General features: G+C 42.0%; 1 protein-coding gene across 7 annotated transcripts in view; it reads left to right on the top strand.

The window, feature by feature from the left end:
- Positions 1-21,318, top strand: part of SEMA5B (semaphorin 5B) — a 274,876-nt gene that overhangs the window by 154,676 nt on the left and 98,882 nt on the right. For all 7 annotated transcript variants that reach the window (XR_007889922.1, XM_051623688.1, XM_051623689.1 and 4 more), the window contains exon 6: positions 14,050-14,095. Coding sequence is in view for 6 of the 7 variants with exons in the window: in XM_051623688.1 (XP_051479648.1) it covers positions 14,050-14,095 (46 nt within the window). In the remaining variant the exon portion in view is untranslated. The remainder of the gene's footprint in view (positions 1-14,049; positions 14,096-21,318) is intronic.

Genomic DNA, 21,318 nt, shown 5'->3' on the forward strand with positions numbered 1-21,318 from the left:
CTCCTGCTTTTCATACAGAAACATTTTACTTTTCAAGCCACAGCTTCACCCTGTGCTGCAATCTGTAACCAGCAATTATTAATATTTATTACTTCAGAACAGCATTTCTTTGAGGATGGCTGGGAACAGTGCCTTCTGCCAGGCTTTGCACAAACACAGGCACATTGCTCTGAGGAATTTATGGTTTACATAATCCAGCTGCACGGCAGGTTCCCCCTGCGCAGCCGCTGCTAACGCTGACACTCTTCTTCCCTACTCAAATCCCAGCGACATGTCCTGGAGGGACTCTCTGTCTCCACAAGAGTTTGTACAAGTGCAGTTAGACACGAGGCTACAATATCATTATAAACAGGGGAATGACAGCAAATTTGGCTTCCTGCTGGAAGTACAATATAGTGCAGTGTATTGGCTTATGAGGAAGCAGTGAGAAGTGTTTACAGAATTTGTTTGGAAAAGTCAGTGTTCATGAAGCACTACCCACCTGATGGGGAGACTGAAAGTTTTGATGGTGCCACATGAGTCTGCCAAGCACTTCTTGATAGGGTTAATGGAGATGTAATTTCCCAGGGTGGTTTTTCCAGTTAGATACAAGCTTGGGGCAGGGGGATAGTGGGGATTCCTGAGCCCTTTCCCTCTTCACCATCTCATTCCCACCCTGTGTGAAGTGAGAGGGAGAGGTGCATTAATATAGAGGTTTGGATGGGGTCCTTGTTGCTGCACAGCTCTGGGTGTGCTGAGCTCCTGGAGCTGTGCCAGAGACATGAGAATGGGAAGTAAAGCCTTTTCTATTCCCTCCTTCCCTGATAAATCCATACCTTGTTCTTTACTATTTTTAGATTTTTTGAGTCATTAGTTGCTTGTGCACCATCTGCTTGAATTTGCAAATGGAACAATACCTCAAAGAGATAGGAGCTGTCTCTATCCATCTCTACAGGGTGTAATTTATGAAACCTAAATTTAAATGTTAACCATGTTTAAATGTGCTACTGTAGATCATATTAGTAGTAATGCCAGCTATTCTGGGGTTGTGGAAGGAGTCTAGGACCAGGATGGAGTTTATAAGTACTCCCCCTTCTTAATTTCCTGGTTAACATCATTCTCTTAGCTGATAGCATTTTAAATTATTTCAGACTAGTTCTTTCTGTCTCTATTTAAAAGCAGTATGACCTCACCACAGCATCTCTTTGGCTTTGTTCATCCTGTTTCAAAGCTTCACAGAAAATGCTTCCTAGAAGAAAAGAAGATCCTGGGGCTCAAGAGGGTTTTTGGTTTCAGGAATTGGACACAGCATGACTGAGTCTGCAAGGGGTATTGAGGGCATGCCATGCAGACAGGGAGCTGGAATAACATGAGCCTCAGATTTTTAAGCTTTTTCCTTATCTGAGAGCCCTCCCTGAATGACTGGTGCTGTCTGAGTGTTAACCAGAGGAGTTTGATAACTCCACTGCACCAAACACCTGCCAACTCAAAATCCCAGAAACAAAAGAATCAGTTTCAAAAGCCCACCATGGTTCCTAAGCAACGTATTTACTTGTCACATCGTTTGTAAAATCCAAACACTTGCAAGTAAGGATATGAATAGTTTAGAACACTGTAAATCTCGCACTACCCATATTATGAGCCACATTTCATTAAGTATAAAAACACACATTTCAAAAATTCATAACCTTCGTTTTGACTCATAGTTTGCCTGTTTTGTTTTTGTTTTAAATGTAGTGTTAGTATTTTAATGTACTATTTTCCTTCTGTGAATGAGTGATTGTTTTGAAATATTTGCTGCTTTTTTCAGCTCTTGAGTGCGTGTTATTACTATTTGAGCGTATTTTAATGGGAGGAAAAACAATTTTCTAGACCTCATTATTATTGAGAAAAGACTTGAAAATATGATCTGAACAGCTCAAAACCTGAGACACATAAATCCCCTCATGCATTAAAAATCCTGATGATTTTGGGAACTTGAATCTTGCTTTTTCTGTGCTAGCTATCAGCAATGCCATTTTGTCCAATTGTCCTGCTTTTTTGCCAAACACTTTCTTCTTTTCATCACAAATAAGCCTTGAATTTTTCAGACCTGAGAAACCTTCCAAGTCAAAGCCAATAAAGGAGATGAAATGGAAGCTGATTGCAGCCTTGACTATGTAGAAACTTCCATCCCTCTCTAATAGTATGATCTGGAATGCTCATTGTCTTTACTTTCAATCTCTTTCTCCTTATTAGATTTAAAGTTTAACTCTGCTATACAGCATTCCTAGTGAGCAGTTTGCTTTTATTAACTGAGGCTCTATTTGCTCTACCTAAAAATCTGAAATCAAAGAGTAATGGTGAGGAAATGGGTGGCAGTTTCTCCACAGATTAGTGTGACATAATGAGCTATAGTTTTGAATTATAGACACAAGTTGTATATATGCTGCCACAGAGGAGATTATTCTGGTACCAGAACAAAGGCTAGGAGACTGGGACACTGCTCCTTTGTCAGTAATACAGCTGGTGAATGGACTGGGAAGAACAGCATGAATGACCTGCTGTAGAATAATCGTTTAATAAAGGAGATGAGCTGAATTTCCTAACTTGATGGGCAAGCAAAAAAGACCTGTGTTAAAAAGTGATGACTTAATAGATGCGATTGTTTGAATTGATTGTATATACATGCTGTAGCACAAGGTCAGACCTAGATGCTGTCAGAAACTGTGGAGAACAGCAGCCTGCCTGGGCAGCCAGATAGAGGCAGCCCCTTTTGCCATGCCTATGCTCTCTTGGGGGTGCCGAAGGTGTTGGTTGGTGGGGCAGGAGGAAGCCCCCTACCCAATTCTTACCGTATATCCCAGGTCAACTGTCCAACATTCTTTCTTTGCCCTTTCCCCTCCCTCCTTCCATTCCTTATCTGCAGCAGAAATGTTCTGGCCTTCTCCCATCCCCATAGCAGTAATTTCACCTGTGTGATGGAGAAGCAGTGCTCTGCTCTCTCACCTGTGCTGTAAGCAGGGTGCCCAGGCCCCAGGGAGGGTGGGATTTAGGAGGAGGTACATGGTGTAGCTGTGACATCCCACTGTCTTGAGGAACTCGGCTCTTTGAGACTCTCTCATTACTGGCTGGGCAGAGAGAGGAGCCAGTACCAAAATGATGATATGAGAGACCCTGCTTGGAGTCAAACCAAAAAGCATGCTTCACAGGAGCTGCCTGGCAAGGAGAACACAAGAGGTATGAAGGAGGATGGTTGAGACACCATGTGACAATCTGGCATGACAGCAAGCTGAAGGGAAACAGCTTGGACAACAGGAGGATGGTGCCCAAACAAATGGCTGCACAGAGAGTAGCTGGGAAGCCCTAAGGGAAACATTTGACTTTTCCCAGAAGGAAACTGCAGGGGTGTCAGCTTGGGGCCGTAGCCTGCTGTGGCTGTGGATGTGAGAGGCATGGCTATGAGGGTTGGCTATTGACAGCAAATGGAGGTGTTATTTTAGAAAACCAGTCAGAAATCATAGTGACCAGAAGTCCTCATAGTTCTGCCTGCCAAGAGGGCTGTCAACTCCATCAGAAGATGGGAAAGGATTGTGTCTCATTGCTGTCATACAGAGAACTGCAGCTCAGGAGCCCTTGTCACAAATACTCATTACCAAGAGGAGCCTGGAGGTAGAGGGTAGTGAGCAAAGGCTGCATGAAGGGACTCAAAACTGGCAAGTAAATTGCATGTCATTCTGGACTGCCAGACTTCTCTACAACAAATGTGAAGCTACAAAGCTGCTGGTGATGCAAGTCTGGATGCTTTGATAGGTGTGATTTTCATAAGTAAGTTAGAGCTGAACTGAATGTGACTGTTAATGCCAAGCAGATAGATGCAAGAAAGGAGATACAGTTAGTTTGGAGAGCAGGGTAGGTTCTATATGAACTTTCAAGGGTTGTTTAAGGAGGAGTACAGCCACCTGGGCCCACCTCTTCCTGGCTACTACTGCTTCTGGCTGTATAAGCTTTAAAACAAGTCTGGATCATGCAGGCTTATGATCTGTAGACTGAATAGAGTGAATGATATCCCAAAAGAGTTGCTTCAAGTTGCAGCTCACATAAATATGGAAAATTGTAAATACACTCTAGGACCCTCAACCAGCAGGTTTGGCACCCTGAGTTTATTGAAAGTCTCTGGAGTATGATAGATTAGTTAGTCAGACACCAGGTTTCATGCAGATTACTGGCTGAACGTAGGCTCTTTCCTGCCTGCTTGGCAGAAAGCTTCAGAGCACTGCAGTAAAACTCTCAAAACCTGTGCTGCTTGGAAAATATCACTCTTACCCTTGGGCACCTTCAATCCTGTCCAGATCTTGACTGCTGCTGAATCCTGAAGAGAGTAAGTCTCAGCAGATTATGCTGCCTAGGCAAAAAGCATTTTGCAAACCAGGAAATTCAGTGGCTGAAGTCAGGTTGGAGTTGGTCCACAGATTTAGAGTATCAGCGTCGGGTCTAAACTCTGTCAAGAATACCTTCTGTTGCTAAATGGTCAAGGACCCTCACCAACGTTTATCCTCACAAGGCTTCTGTGAGGCAGGAAGGCTCTGATAATGTCACGTTGTAGATGGGAATCCAAGGCCCAGAGGGATTAAGAGCAAGCCTGCCCTGTGAAGAGGCTGTGATACTGAGATACGTGGGTTCATAGTAGGTCTGAAAGGTAGTGCAGTGCTGCACCTAACACAGCTACTCCTGCAGCAAGACTGCACTTCCTGAAGACACCAGGCAAAGTCCGCACAACCTCAGAGGTCTCTCCACTTGGCTAACGTGGATATAGCCAGAACTCTTCTATGGACTCACAGAAAACCTATGGCAGAAGTGGATTTTGAAGCCTTTACTGTTATATTTCCACCTGGTAGTTTAACCACTTGTCCTCAGCCTTGCATCTCCAAAGAAGATAGAAGTCTCCAAAATACTCATGTAAGTCTGTGAGTCCCACACACACTGGGGTAGTGGGGCTTCACCATGCCTGAAACAGTCAAGCCATATAAAGCATGGAGAGTCTAACATGCAAACATTGACCACAACCGCATAGCCATAGCCAAAGGTGAAACAGTCCACAGACTTCCCCTGTTTTCAGCCTGGAATGACATGCCATTTGTCCCTGACTACAGGATTTGACTCAATGCTTTTCTGAGGCAAAATGAGTGGGCTGAGTTTCTGCCATTTCCGAGGCTCACATTGGTACTGCCCTGTCTTACATCAGCTTTATCCCCTACTGAGTTTGGCTGAGAAATTACCTTGCTAGTTGAGGACAGGAGCAAACAAAGACCATGATAATGTTTTTTATTATATCCACATCATAGGAGGATACCTGGAAGTGCTGCTGCAGAGAAACATAGAAAAACAAATAACCACCCTTTGTCACTGGGATTTTTCCTTTCAGACAAAAGAAGGCTATAATCAAAGTTGCATCCTTGTGTTTGGGGCTGGAAGGGCTCAGATAACCTGGTGATGTGACAAAAAAAAAAAAAGGGAGAATCAGTCTCTGAAATTAACAGAAATTTTTGAAGGACCATTGATGTTGTTTTAAAAAAAAATAATAAAAAAATTAAGAAGTGCTTGACCTTCATGGTAAAGAATGTGGCAAAGGATGAGAAACCTGTAATTAGACATTGGCAGCTAGTTAAATCCATAATGAGGGGTGCATGGTTTCTTACACAGGGAACAAAAGTGTGATGCAAAGTGCAGGTTTTAACCTCTGTGGTTGAGCTTGGACTAGTTCAGAGGGAGATTTTCCTCTCTGATACTATGCCAGGTGAGGTCAACTCAGCCCTCTTGTAAGTGTGTGGACAGGGAAGCCCCACTAGCATGTGTCATTCATACCTATAGAGCTAGTTTTCCCCTGCTGGTCTGCAGGGAGCCTGAATTTGCCACTCCTCAAATCTGTCTTGCCCCTGCCTTACACCACTTGGGGAGGAGGGAAAGAGGTGTGGACAGGAAAAGACAAAAGGAGAATTTTTGTGATGATGGGAGTCTGGCAACATTGTAGCCTGGCCCAAATTTTGTTCAAAGTGTAATTTTTTTTTCTTAGTTAAAATTTGTGTATTTGCCCAAGCACAGAATATGAATATTAGTTAACTAAAAAAATCAAAGAAAATGCTATGCTGCAGCCCTGTCAGGTTGCTGGGCCAGACCAATACACAGAAGATGCCACAGCTCTAGGAGGGCAAAGAGACAGCTTAGCTCCAAGTTTTGTACATGGTGAAGAATGTGAGGCAAGGACGGTCTCTGGTCTGTCATCTTTGTTGGCAGACTAAACAACTGGTCCTTCAAATCACCTGCAAGACAGGACCATTTATCTACCTCTCTACAAATGACCTTGCTGACTTGATGTGTTTGCTCACCATTAGAAGAACCAGGCTACGGGCTGGCTCATGGCCAGTGCCTGCACAGGCAGTGCTGTGGGAAAGGCAATCTTGGTACAGTGCAGGCTGATGAGAAGCATCCTTACACACTGGATTTCAGGCCTGGCTGGAAAAATAGCTCATTTTCTGGATAAAATTAAAATTGGTGATACCCAATCACAAAAGCAACCACCCATGAGAGACTCACTTGCCTTAGTAACACACTGAGAATAATTCAATTTGAATATTTCAGAGAGTGGGGTGCGAGGAAACACAAGGTCAGGATGCTTTGGCAAAAGTCTTGGAGGCTTGGACATAGTGTGTTTGACAGCATCACAGGATGGGGCTGCAGAACAGTTTCCTTTTACATTACTGAAAATACTCTCTCTTGCTCTGATTAAGTCAGTGATATGGCAGTTTGATATGGCAGGGCTCACCACAGTGAGTTGCATATCACTTTATATCCAGATGTGTAGGTGCTAAGCCTCCTGTTCTGTGCCTCTGCCGAGGCACAAAAACCACAGCAAAGAGAAAAAGAAGAACTTAAGCTCACCAGCCAACTCCCTGAGTATTTGCATACGAGTCATGTTGAACTCCTCCAGAGTTTGAGGAAAGCCTGACTAAACTGAGCATGTTTATCAGCCTAAGTAGGCAGGTGGAGGGGGCTGCCAGGGAATATTTGAACAATAATCAGTGCATAATAAGAAGAGGAATTTTACAGTATGACTTTGTAAAACACAACTGTAAGTGATGGGGAAATAGATCAAAGGTCCTCATGCAGCTTGCGGCCATATCAAGGTGTTGTAGTGCTCTATGGCTCTGTCAATTGGGTGAGAGGGGAGAGAAGGCCTGTCAGTCACATGTCAAGAGAGACTTGAGGTGGCATAATGTGATGGTCTCAGAGATGGACCCAGGCTTCCAGGAAACTAGGAACAAACCCACACACAAGTTTTGAAAATTTGGCTCATTTTCTATCTCTGAGGTTTTGAAGAAACTCATCTAATGAAACAGAAGGAAGGAAATGTAACAAAAATAAAATATGGTAATTGGCCTATGTTTTACAAATATGTTCAAACAATATTAAAAAAAAAAAATTCCCACTCCTTCTTCTCTGAAGTGTGTACTTATGGTCATTCTCCAGAAAACAGCTGGTTCAAGGTGTCTCAGGACCAGAACACTGTCACCCCCAGGCAGGTGAGATCACATTGGAGCGAAGTTGTGCCTCTTCTGTCCTGGGCAGAGAGAAGGGCCAGAGATACCAGAGCCATCTTGCTGCTCCACTTCCAAGACAATGAAAGAAGGGACACAGGTGTTGGTCCAAGGGCCAATCCCCTTCCTGCTTCTCCCTTCCACAGCAGCAGCCATGCATCTAGATTTCTGAATCTTGTTATAGTCCAAGGGTGCTACAGCCATACCGTCGTCCTGCATGATCTGCAGCTATAAGCATCTGCCTCTTCTAACTCTTCCTAGAGCTGGCCCTGAGTATACAGCATTGAGCCTGAGCAGATATGTGCCACGTGCTCTGTGCCCTTAAAGCTGATGGTAGTTCTCCTCCATTGACTGGAATATAAAGGGTTTGATTTTCATCCTTGTTTCCACTGAGTAGTACTAATGGGCCCCAGTAGCAACCCAGAAGTGGTAGCTGGGACTCTGGCTTAATTGGGAAGCTGCTTAATCAGAATGATATGCTGCTTGCATAAGTAGCCTCTTCTAAGAGGATGCTCCTCAAGCTCTGGCTGGATTTATCATTGAGAAACGTTGCTTTGGGAAAAGCAATTGCTCATACAGCAACTGCGTCATATTACTGCATGCTGTTTAGTATGGTTCTCTGTTGAACATCTATTGATTTTTAAGGAAGAATGATGTACCAGACAAGTTTTTCTTCAACAGAACCACAACTACTGGTGAATAAGAATCCAGCTTGTAAGGGAAATGCTGGCTCTCCACCTTTTTGCCAGGCCCTTCAAATGGATCACTGGAGTAGTGTTTGCAAACAGCTCATCACATCACACTCCAGACCAGACATATACTTAGCTCCTTCTGAGAGCAAAGGCCAGAATCATCCCTCAGGAGCTGGGTTTCTTGGGATGGTTGGCTAGTTCAGAAATGTGGATAACCATCTGAAAAGTTCAGCCACAGCTGGACCTGCATAGAGGTGCTGTGCGTTAATCTAGCATGAGATTTGGTAGCCAAGAGCCCTGGGGTCTCATCTGGATTCCATCAATGACTTGCTGTGTGCTTTGGAGAAGGTCATTTAACCTTTCTCTGTCCCGTGTTCTCTATTAGTATAATGGGGGAATGGTACTAACCAGCTTTCAGGGAGACATGAAGCATGACAAAGTTGTGTTTGTCAAGTACTGTGGAAATACAAAGTATACCTAAGGCCTCCAGCAGAGATAGGAAGAGCTGGCTCCAAGCCAGAGGCTCAGCCCCAGCACGTGGCTTCCAGGAGCACCAGAAGGGAGCATTAGGTTTGTCACGTGTATAATCCCGTCTCTTTGTTTCGCATCACCCGAAGGACCCTGTTCTGTTAATTATTTTTCTTATTATCTACACTGTGACAGTTGTGAGTCCCTCTTGCAGACTGGCTCCAGATTGCAGCACAAGTGTGGGAATGCCTTCTCAGAGCACCATGAGCCTACTTGAGTCTCCAGCACCTCACCTGGGCTTTCTTGGATGCCTGTTTCAGTGCAGTAATAGTCCCCAAAAGAGCAGAGCAACTCTTCGCTCAGTTCTCTTCAGCTTTCCCTGAACTTCATTTTTTTAGCATGATCAAACATTAGTATCAGCTTCTGTTGGCTTTGTTTCTACTTGCAGGTTAATTACCTGTATGCAAAGAGAGGGGGCTTGAGATAGCCTGCCCTGTAGCAAGGGGTGGGTGTGTTTCTCATGTCTACTCTAAGGTGCAGGCAAGTAGCAATATGTGAGTAGGTGTACATATCTGGTAGTGATACAGACGAGCTGAGATAAGGCAGTTCATTGTTGGTCTTTTTGTGCATTTCAAAGTCCTGAAAGGTTCTGCTGGTGGCCAGCATTGGGAATCTCATGGCTCCTGATTTGTTAGCAGGGATTGTTCTAAAGCACAGAGAGGTTATCTTACCTGCTTGCTGAGTGTGGAAGAGGATAGAGGTGTGAAATGTGAACAAATGTGGCTCATTTAAATGGAAAAAAAAAGAATCTGAAGCTAGACTAGCCTTTCATTTACACCTGTTCATACCATTGACTGCAGGGATGCTCCTCCTGATCCTACCACAGCAGAACTGAAGAGCATGCTCTCTTTTAATTAGAGGGAAGCACCTTTAAATCAGCCTGCACAATACTGAGAGATGTAGTGCCTGAAAAGAAGCACCAAAAAAGAGGCCTGAACAAGTGTCTGAAGCATGTTGCTACCGTTATGATTTCAGTAACCTAAGAGGAAAGGCCCCAGCTTTTTTTCATGCACTCTTGTTATGCAGCTTCTTCCCATGGGAAAGATGTAAATTGTCTTGTAGCTCTGTTGCTCAGTGGCACTGCAGATTAAGTTCTTTGCACCTTCACTTTCAAGGCACAGCAATGTGTGAACAAGTGCATGGGCATCACGTTACAAAGTTCATCCAAGGTGTGCTTAGCTATATGAAATAAACACTTAATAAGTAGCTTTAACTTGGGAATGTCATGGTGAGCAGATTTAGGTGAATATATTCTTCCACTTTTTCTTGAAACACACCTCAGCTGCTCTCCTGCTGTTACAGTATGTATGCGTTGTGGTACCAGGCACAGTGAGCACGTAATCAGTTTGCAAGGCAGCCAGATACAAATTATGAAGCCAGTTAACAAATACATTCAGCCACAAGATTTATACTGAATCCTGGCTCTGTTCATATGCAGACTAGCATAGAGGGCCCAGTTCAGGAAAGTAATTCAACATCTACCTAGCTTCCATGAGTGCAAATGGCACTTCAGCACAGGTTTACATGCTCTGCCCCAAATTTGGGGGTAAGTTATTCTTCTAATCAGGGCATAAGCTAACAAACCAGAAGATCTGCTCCTGGGTGTGCTGCGGATACACTCTATGATGTTGGCTGAATTGCTCACTCTGTGCTTTAAATTTAAATGAGAACAATGTCTCTTTTTCACTCTTCTGTATGTATTTAGGTGGCAAATTCTTTGAACAGGAGGGTCTTTACAGCAGTTAACTTCATGTGTCTGGGCTGGAGAATAATATTCCCCTGCAATCAGAAGTGACAGAGAGGAGATCCACCCTGAGGTTGCTTAAATAGGGATCTGCTACAAATCAGTCTCCAGAGGAGCCACCATCAGCCCACTCTGTGTCTTAAAGCAACCAAACCACAGTGTTGGCTGAGACTTCAGGGCATTACTGTTTAACATGGGCATTTTCAGAAATGCACTGATGTTCATGAGTAGTAAGTTTAGTAGTAATAATAATTAGCAGGTTGAGGCTCCTTTTAATGTGTATAATACCATCTGTCCCAGAGTACTTGAGAGGAGTAGTGTAGTCTTTTGCTCTGGAGATGGCTGAAATGCAGCCAGCTCTGGGATGAAACAGAGCTTGTGTTTTTGTACCATGAAGTTGCATGACCTCTTAGGACAGAAAGTAAGATGATTGTCCTATCCCTCCACATTCGTGCACTAGCTTTTTATACACGAGAGGAGATTATTTGAATAGCTGGTTGCACCAAGTAGTCTCTCTTCAGGCCAGTCCAGATGGGTTTAATTTAAGAGAAAAAGGAATTAGCTAATGTTCACTTACAAGACAAAACGGGAAAGGAAAAAAAGACCAAGAAGGCACCTCATCCATTCATGCAGAGATCTCAGTGTTCTCATATATTTCTTAATCCTACTCTTTCAGCTGCTTTGAATTATAGGTCAGCAAGGTATTAAATAGACATAACTTCAAACACAAGCAGAAAACAGGACACAAATGGGGCAATTCTAGGTACAATAAACCATGCCTGTCATTCAGACACCTTGCTTATTCTTGGACTGAAATTAAAATGCAATTTGTGAAAATGGTACTGTCTTATTCAGCAGTTCTTCCTCCTTGGCATGTACTCGTGGTATAGCTTTACAGAACAAGTATTGTTAAAAGAGCATATTATTGATTAAGGATTAGTCAGTTCTGGCTGGGCAGGTCAACTGGAGTCCGGAGGTGTCTCTGCTAGCCTGGTCTGCCTACCAGTGTATTACTGCTGATGAGATGCCAGAAGGATCAAACAAACAAACCAACCCTGCCAGTGACTGCAGAAATCAGTTGAGGCCAGCTGATGAAAAATATATGGAAACCCCCCATTACTGTAAGAAAGCCACAAGATCAGACTTAGAGAGCTGAGATTTGTACAAAGCCTTTGGAAAATCCTTGTGCTATTCACAGTAGTACTGCATTCCTGCCTGGTTTAGGTCTCAGCCACCTGAGTGATCTCACTGCTAAATGCTCAGGTGCTACACTGCAGTCACTGAGAGGACAGAGACTGGCTTTATTTAAATGGACAGTATTCCTGTCTGCGTCTCCTTTGGCTGAGTGCAAGAAAAACTGTGTCCTTTAGATTTGTCTCTTCCAGTAAAGATATTTTGGTTGAATTTGCTCTACATTTCTATCAGGGAAAAAACCAAACAACCCTAATATTAAAATTTATTACTCAGTGAAACTGTCCAGCTTTTTACAAGACTAAAACAAAGAGCTGAAATCTGCATTATAAGGCTTCCAAAATCAATGCATTTAAATAGCATGCTTAACAAAAGGATAGCAACTTCAGGCCCCTAGTTATGAGAATTTCTCCTTAGGGTGTTGTAAGATTGGAGGCCAGTGACATGCTTAATTTGTCCATGAGAAGGCTTATTCCATGATATCACATGTCCCAGAATTGCATTAATATTTTGGTGAGAGTAGCATGTGCTTTTCTGAGGGAGCCAAGTCAGGATGAGAATTTACTTGCATTTTGAAATTTCAGCTGAATGTAAGCTTAGTGCCTCTGGTGCATCTGCAGGATGTGATAGTTTAGTCTGTAGCAGATGCTAAAGAGTTAATAATAAATGATTAGGGTAAGTGTGCAGCTCTTTGAGACAGAACAGGGCTTCAGACTGTAGAAAAGAACTGCTGTGTCTCCAGTGACAGGAATAGGAGACAAGATGGAGATAACATGTGTGTGTGTATGTGTACTTCTCTGCATGCTTACAGGAGCATGTATCATAATCACTGATATATTTTGTTGATATATTGCTAATGGGTCTCATTCTTCTCTGGGTAGTATAGAATAGAATGGTGCAAATCAGAGCTACATCAGTTGAAGATTTGGAACCAGGAGTTTAACTTCCCAAGTTCCCCATCATCCTTGTTCCCATTTTTCTTTACTGACAGTCAGCAGCAGTTGAGCCCTTTCGATTTATTTATAGAACTGCAACAAAACATACAGGCAACTCTATAATTATGATTTAGGTGGTAGACAAGTGACAGATAAGAGAAGGAAAAACTGCTCAAGCTTTGCAGTGGTCATTGTGACCAAATATGAATTTCTTGTATGGTGAAGTTTAAATCACTTTCTTTGCTTGGCAGCATGTGCCAGACCCTAAACAAGGGTTCAGAAGTGTCCTTAGGACCTTTTTATCACAACAGGAGCTTTCCTCTGACTTTACTGACCTAAGACTGGAACTTGCATTTCTACTAGGTAGGAGAGTGTCTATATCCTGACACTGCTAGAGCAGATGAAGCTATATCATCAAAGCTGCATTTTCTACTATTTAAGTAGAGCTACCTCCAAAAACATAGTTCACATAGTTCATAGTTCATTATGGTATAATATAGATGTGTGTTCTCTGGGAGATGGTGGTTACTGGGATGTTGGAAAAGGATCACTGCTCTTTAGACCCTCTGACAGATGTGTTACAAAACTATTAAGATGGATGTAGCCAAAACCCTCAAGCACAGAATCAAGTCCATATGGCTTAATATGTCAGCTGATTCATGATAACTGCATTGTCTTAGGAAGCAAAAATGTAAGATAAATCCTGTTTATCCTCATCTGTGGATGATTATGTGTGTGTTTTCCTCCTATTTGTGACAGGATATGAACATGCAGAAGGAGGTTTACAGGAGCTCAGCTGATGTGTGGTATCTCATGCTACAGTGACTTTTGTCAGGAGCTCCCTCACTTTGCCAGTGGAGATGTGATGACAGGAGGATTGGGAGTATCTGCAGTCACTGCCTTGATTTCCCTCCTGGTTTTCTGTGCAGAGAGTTTCTACTGAGAAATATCTGTCCTCTTCTCCTTTTCCACAAAGTTCTGAATGGGAACACCCACAAGGGCAAGTGTGGGGGAAGCATAGTACAGGAGCCAGATTTGTTCCAACTAACTTCTGTCGAACCTCAGTTTTCTCAGAATGCAAAGAATAACAAGACTGTAGCCCACACAAGACTTCAGCCCTGTGAGGCTTTGCAAACAGTCCTTTTGCTGTTGGCATTTCATTGTGGTTTTTCATTATGGGCTCTGTAATATTTTACTCCAGACCAGCTCAGAACTTTGTTATGAGATTCACTAAGACACTGATGAACAAGGGACATATAACTGTTTTTGCATTCCATGGAGAGGTGTCTAAGAAAAGCTTGTTTTTTGTAGAAATTAATTACTAAAAACTATGACTTGCTTTTGCAACTTTTCCCTTTCTTCTCTGGTAGTCTAAGAGTTTGTCATTTTTCTGTTTCTTCATGCAGGAACTACCTCTTCAGACTTAGTCTACACAATGTTTCTCTTATTCAGGTATGTTCACTTTTTATTCGCTTGTTTTATTTGACTTGCTAATGAAAGTTCTGTAATATTTGATGTACATTTTCAGAAGGCTGTGTAGTGTAAATTTGCCCAGAGTGATGGAGCAAGGAGAAGACAAAGTCGGAACCAGATGCATATTCCCACTCCATTAGTAATGCTGGGGGAAGGGCTGTTCTACCCTTGCCCGATTGGACAGCGCTTTCTGCTCTTGATTCTTAAGTGTTTGGGTGGTAACAAGATCTGCCAAAAACATGGCATCTTAAGGAACAAAGCATGTAGTGTGACTGATACAGGCTTAAACACAACAATCAATAGAAATCCTTGGCTTTCATTACAAGAGATGTCAGCAACATGTAGGAGAACCTTTTACTATTCTCGTCCATCCTTATTTTTAGCCATTGTTGGCCTGTGTGAACATAGATTGCTGAGGAGCTCTGTTTTGCTGAATGCATTACTAAAACCAAGATTGGACTTGCAAGAGGCAGAATGGGTTGAAAAATATGTTACCCGTGGGAGAATAGAGGCACAGCAGCTAAAGTTTGAAAAGGCTTGCAAATAACCAGCAGTATTAGGGCTTTCCTTCCACTGCACTGAAACTGGAATTGAAAGACGCAGCAAAAATTGTTAGTAAAAACCTCAACTGCTTATCTTTAAATAAATACTTATGCTCTGGGATATTTACCATTGTCTACAGTTGTTAGAGCACCAAAGATGTATTCAGCATTTTTCAGACAGATTGAAGGGCCTTCCTGTACCTGACAATACAAAGAAGCCATTAGGGCAGCATTGTCAGCCATTCCGATGTGCACAAGCCTTTTGCTGTTATTAGGAGTTAACAAGTATAGCTAGAGAAAAATGCTTAATGGTTGTAAAATGCATGAAACTTTCTTAAAAAGGAAAACAACATCCAGAGTTACCGAATGACAACAATAGAGAAGCTGATACTCCCATTTGGCAGTAGTTTCCCTTTGCAGACCATGTTAGCATGGCTGGAAGGCTTCCAGCGAGTACACAGGAAAGGGAAGTCTCTGTAGTTAGACAAGGTGTCCTACCTTCTGCAATGCCTGTTATCACACTGCCTGACACAGCCTCTTGTGCTTGTCAAATGAGGGATCCCCTTCCACAATACCCAGTTGTGAATCTCGCTGATATACTTCTGAAGTCAGGCTTGGCTTGGTCCCTTTTCAGTGCACCGAGTTTCCTTTCCTACGCTGCAAAACATGGGAAGTCTCCTTCTATGGCACTGGAGGATGCTGTGAGATCTCTGGTTAACATAATGAGCTTAGTTTGCTCCTGTTTTCTGGGTGTATCCGGTCACTTTGCCAAGACTTTTTGCATGACAAAGAGAGCATGGAATTATGTTGACACACGTGTTGGGAATGATGGAAGCCATTGTTTCCTGACCTAATGGTTGCCTAAGTAGCTGCTTGGCTTGTATCCATAAAGCACATGATGTAGCTTAGAGGCACCCCTCCCACCTTCCCTTAGCCATGCATAATTTTTAAGATCAGATCAGACAGTGAGACAAGAAATGCAAGGAATTTACAGTTCTTTCTATAGGGGTTGTAAGCACGGCTTAAGAAGTAATCACAATGCTAATTTGGGTTGGTTTCTATCTCCTCTTTGCTTGTAAATAAAAAGTGTGGATCTTGCGAGACCTTATCCGGAGACAGTTTTCCATCTTGAGATTGTGGCCTGATTTATTTCTGCTCATGGGACTTAACTCTTCAAGTTGACAGCAGTGCCAAGTCTGCTTCAAGGTGCAGGATTGTGTTGACAAATGTCTGCTCCCTTGTATTTGTACTTCATCAGGTGGGGCAAAGCCTGGAAGCATGATGAATGTAACTCCCTTGCAGCACTGTTAGGTGAAGTTTAAAGCTGTTTCTCACTGAATGCTCTTGTACAATCAACTGTATCTGTAGCCTGCACTGTCCCCATGGGGAAAAGGCAAGGGCACACTTCAGCTTCATGACTGTCATGGAAAGGAGAGGAGGCCAGAATATTCCCGTGAAGGAGATGACTCTTAATTGTCTTTCAGCAAGGGTGGCACCAGCACCTTGCAGGAGTAAAAGCCCTGTGCCACTGCTTGCTAGTACAGCAAATTCAGTACTGCAGTCTTTCATTCTGTAATGAGCAGATTTACTAGCTCACTCTGTCTAATGTGTGTTTTCCTTGACAGTTATCTGTTCTTTAACCAGAAAATGAGTATTTCCTGCCACTGAGCAGGCCATAATGTTTTTCATCACAGCATTACTTTATTAATTGCTTTCTAATAGAAATAAATTCTTCTAGATTATAATCCCCTTTATGAACATTGTACATCACAACCCCAGGGTTATCCACGTTGTTGCTTGCTGATTTTAGCAAGGCTTTAAAAGACTCTGCTCTTTTTCCTTCTGCCTGTTGAATGGCTGTGGATACCTTTCATTTTAGCCCAATGTAAAAGTGATTAAAATGCAAAAGAGTTCTTCATCAACTTCAAGGACTGTTTTGTGAAACCATCACACCTGAAAATAGATGTTAAGAGTCCTTAGTTCCAGAAGCTAAAGTTATGATATTACTCCAGAATCTATGTTGGACTGTCATTAGTATAAACTTAATTTTGTAATCTCCACAGCAAAGAACACTCCAGAGTATCATGTAGCCACTCCACATAGTTGGGATAGGAAGTTATTGTCTTGGAATTGTGCTAGACTAGGAGACAAAAGAAGCATTATGTGGGCAAGTTACTGGATAAGAGCTGTGTAACAAGATAGCATTACCCTAATAGAGCAGTTGAGATTTCAGGGGAGGGGAGGAAGAGAGGTGGATTTGAGGACATGTCAGCTGTTGGACCATATTATAATTTCTTAAAGGGGTAATTTCTTTTCTTAGCACCCAGCTCTTAGTCTTGGACTCCTTCTCCAGAATTAGATGCTTTTGTCCCTGCTGCTCCACCATGTGCCGGAATTTGCTCCTGACTTTTAATTTTCCTTTGGTTCTGCTGAGTTTATTTCTCCAAGGGTGTAGCACTGAGATTTTACATGAGAACTAGTGAGTGGAGTGAAGCAGAACAGGCTCGTTTCCTGCTTTGCAGCACAAAATGTCCCAACTTCTTAGAGATTTTTTTTTCCTCCCTCTCCTGTTTCTAAAATGTATTTCAGAAAATCCATTTTGGACCTAAAGAACCTTTCTCCAAATGAGCTTTAGTTGCATGAGAGAGTGGTTTGTTTTCTTGTGTGGGTTTTTTTTTTTTTTTGGCTCAATGTCAATATTCAATATTCAGAAGGAAAATTGGGGCCAAAGTATTTTGGGAATCTTTTGTAATTTTTCCTGCCTGTTTTTCTTGCCAAAATTGAGGCACATTGTTAAAGAACTTCTGAAAATCAGCATCTTGAGATGCCCCAGGTGGGGTATCCAAAAGCACCTGTTAATTTTGGAAACTTTAGAATGTAGCATTCAAATTCTTGCAACAGTCAAGAAGCATAATTTTAATATGGTTACTGTTCTTAATCTGTTAGCTTATTTTAAACCAGAAATCCCTACAATGTGTTTCATCTCCATCCTTAAACAGTGAGGTCTAAATATTAAATATTTTATAGAACACATTTTTTTATGTGGTGTACACTTGGAGCACATACTGTTTAATTACGCATGGGCTTGAAACAAGGTTAGCTCCTAATCTGCAGCTTTCACAGCAAGGTCATAGAAAAGTCCATTTTATACTGGATTTTGTAATTAATAGGGTAGGTGGAAGGGTTGTTTTAAAAAGTAAGCTTTTGAGCAAATTTTTAGAAATGCACGATGCTGATTAGGACTCCTTAGCAAGGAAAGCTATTATCTGATGTGGGTTAAAATGCCTGCTACTTGGCAGGCATTCCATAAATCCCAGTGCAGTGCCTACCCTCTCTTCAACCTGATTTTACCTGGAACTTAGGGTTCTCAGAAGAACAGAGTGGGAAATTAGTTTTCCAGCCTTTTTGAGATGGCAAGTTATTTTGCACTGGGCTGAAAACAAGACTATTTGATATCTTTGTAAAATCTTAAAGAGAAGATAAACACGTGGTTACTTGGCTTAAGCCCAAGCTTAAAGTTAGCAGGATGGTTAAGCAGCATCAGCACTTAAGGTGTGATAGGAAACTTATTGAAATAATTTTTCCCTGTTGATATTGTGGGGCTTTGGTACTTTTTCAGACCCAAAATAGGGGCAAGATATTTCCATATGGTGCTGTAGCATCCAGTGCATTTTGGGTGAGGATGGTTTTACTCCAGTTTTTCTATCCCTCAATCTAAGAAGCAGAAATATCCCTGCTACAAAGAAGACTGCACAGCTGTTCCTGAAGACACACTTACCTCCCTGCTAGTCCCTGGAGGGATCTTTAACTCTGCAGCATAATCCCTGGCAAATCAACAGCACATATCAACAAAGTATCGTTAATAACAATAAGACTTGCCCATCAGTCCTCAATATGTCATATGGTCACAAATGGAACTGGTTTCATATTTTGCATTTTGAATGAAACGAAGCATTAAATGCATTATTTTCTACTTATTCAGGATTCAGTAGTGCCACATTTATGTGTGCTGATGAGAAACATATTCTGCAAGTGTATAAAGGTGTGAGGAGAGGTGGCAGAGTTTAACTTGGTTTTCCTCTACAAAGTTGAATAAAATATGATAAACAAAACCAATGGGGAGCAGTGAGTAATATAGTTTACAGAACAAATTGTCACTCAGTTAATCCTACCTGGTGAAAATATTTCACTGGAAAATTTTAAGGATTCAGAAATCGTTCACAAAGCCCTGGCACTCATCAGAAAACTTACAAATAATAGAAAAATCTTATGTACCCCAGAGATGATGAAGAGGCACCAGATGGGGCTTGGAGGGCCTGAATTTGTACCACTGGCTCTGCCCTTGGGCGTCTGTCTGGTTTATCTACCTGGTGTTTGCTTGTGTGTGAAATAGGGATATAGCATTCCTTGATAAAGTCCTGGGAGTTTTGTCAATAAAAAGAGGTAAAAGTATTGTATTTCAGATCTGTTTGCAGAAACATCCTTGAGCTAGAGCTGTTCCCATTTTTCAAAATAACCTTTCCAAAATCATGAGGAAACTAGGCATTGATATGCAGCACAAACCCATAGGCGATCAGAAGCTGGCCCAACTTTGCTGAAGATACTTATTTCTTCAATCTAATTGGAGTGTCAGGATTATAATCCAATTTAAAATCCAGTTTAGGAAGTAATTTTGGGAAAGAATGAGAATACTTTGCCTATCTTCATGTACCACTGAGCTGCCTGACAGGAACTCCATTTTGAAATGTTCAGGAGCAAGCTTCACTTTCCAGGAGTCATCTTCTTAAAAGCAGTTTATTATTTGTTTCTTGCAGATTCCTAGATGCATCTTTGAATTACATGGCACATATTTCTAGATAAAACATTTATTTCTTTATTTTTAGGCCAATGCAGTTCCCTAATTTAAAAACATAATAAAAACCTCTAGTAGAGCAGATGCAGTCTTTAATATGTGGCTCAAGACTGAGTTATGATTGTCACATATTTTATCAGTATGCTACATTTTTTATTAGCAGATTAACATATAAATCTACTCATAAATCACCTTCTAAAGCTGCACCTAAAACCTCTCACTCTCAGCCTAGAGGTTTAAAGCTATTCCATAATAAAGCTTGTATTGGCTGAACAAACTTTCTGGCAAATTCAACTTTTTATTTGTATGGTTTAAGGTTCCCAAATAACATTTACTCCCTGAATGCACCCGTCCTTAAAAATGACCAATTGTACACCCTTCCTTAAAATGAATGACCAGAAGCTAGATTGTGGCTTTCAGGTGCAGGTCTTGCTTCCCAGGATTTATCCAAGAGAGACATTTCTAGCTGGAGTGGGAGATGGGGGGAAAAAATTACGTATGTCAGGCTGGAGTTCACCATCTCTGAAGGCCTCACTTCATCTTCCAAGGACACATTTCTCCAGCTCCTCACTGTGGGGAACTGTGCTCTTCAACAGGCTCTGGCATGTGCTGTTGGGAACCAAACTTGTGCTGATGTTACTCATCAGCTGAAATTCAGAGAGCAGAGAAAGCCAATCTCTTCTCACACTCCGTAGCATCAAGTGATTTCTGAACACAACATCCTCTGTGTCGGAGAGAACCCAACTCAGGAGTCCATTTGGAGCCATCAAAGCTTTTAAGCCCAGATTTAGCTTTAAATAAATGCCTCTTCTGAGAATTGTCCAAGTTAAGAACACGCTTCATGCTCTATTGAGTGAGAATATGTTTTAGTGTGTGTGTTCATAGATTTGTTGAACTGGCTCAGAGTGCACTGCCTAGTTGTGATCAATGTAATTGCCCTTTAAAGTGAGTATTAGGCATGGTATAGGAAGTTCTCATATTTATATTTCCGTATATATTTGTATATATACACATGTATGTACCCATACACAGGAGGATCATATACCTAGGGTTGTGTAGCACATGCCAGGGGTTCAGGAGCTGAACCTGTTTGGATTCATACTTGGCATTATGCAGGGCAGCCTTCTTGGAGTCAGTAACGGCCATGGAGCTGATTTACATCTGGAGGGGACACATAGTGGTTAAAGGTTGTGTGATGATTGTCAGCCATGGATTGTCAGCCTGCTTTCCTGGGTAATTTATTAGTTGTCAATGCCTCCTTCCCTGCCTGACCTCACCTAAAAGCCAAAATTTCTGTAAAGGTTTTGGTCTTTGTCAGCAAACATTATAAGCAGGATTCAGAAACTGGGAATTTAATTAGCTGCTGAAGTCACTTACTGGTAACAGTAGCATATTGGGCTCTTTATTTGATAAACCCCTGTCAAGCATTTTATATGTAGAAAATGAAGACTAATGTTCTTATGCCTTGCAACTTACAGTCAGGACCATTAAACATCCTTTAGAAAGGGGAGGGAAAAAATTACAATGGAAAAAAATAAAATCCCTTGGACTTCTTGTTTCTTGTCACAACTGTTGCTGCTGTATCTTTTCAAAATGTATTTTGATTTGCCTGTTTACCTCTTTTTCTCTGTGGGCTGCTTCCCATTCCAGCAGCTCCAGGAGGCTTTCGGGGATCTGCATGTACTTACGCCCTGGCTGTCCCCTGCCCTGACACACGTGTTCATCTTATGGCTGCTGTCAACAAATCCAGCTCTGCAGATGTTCCTGAGAGGCAAATCAGCCTCTTGTTGTAGGCTACACCTTAGCTA

Source organism: Apus apus, chromosome 6, assembly GCF_020740795.1.
Source record: "Apus apus isolate bApuApu2 chromosome 6, bApuApu2.pri.cur, whole genome shotgun sequence".
NCBI classification, from domain to species: Eukaryota; Metazoa; Chordata; class Aves; order Apodiformes; family Apodidae; genus Apus; species Apus apus.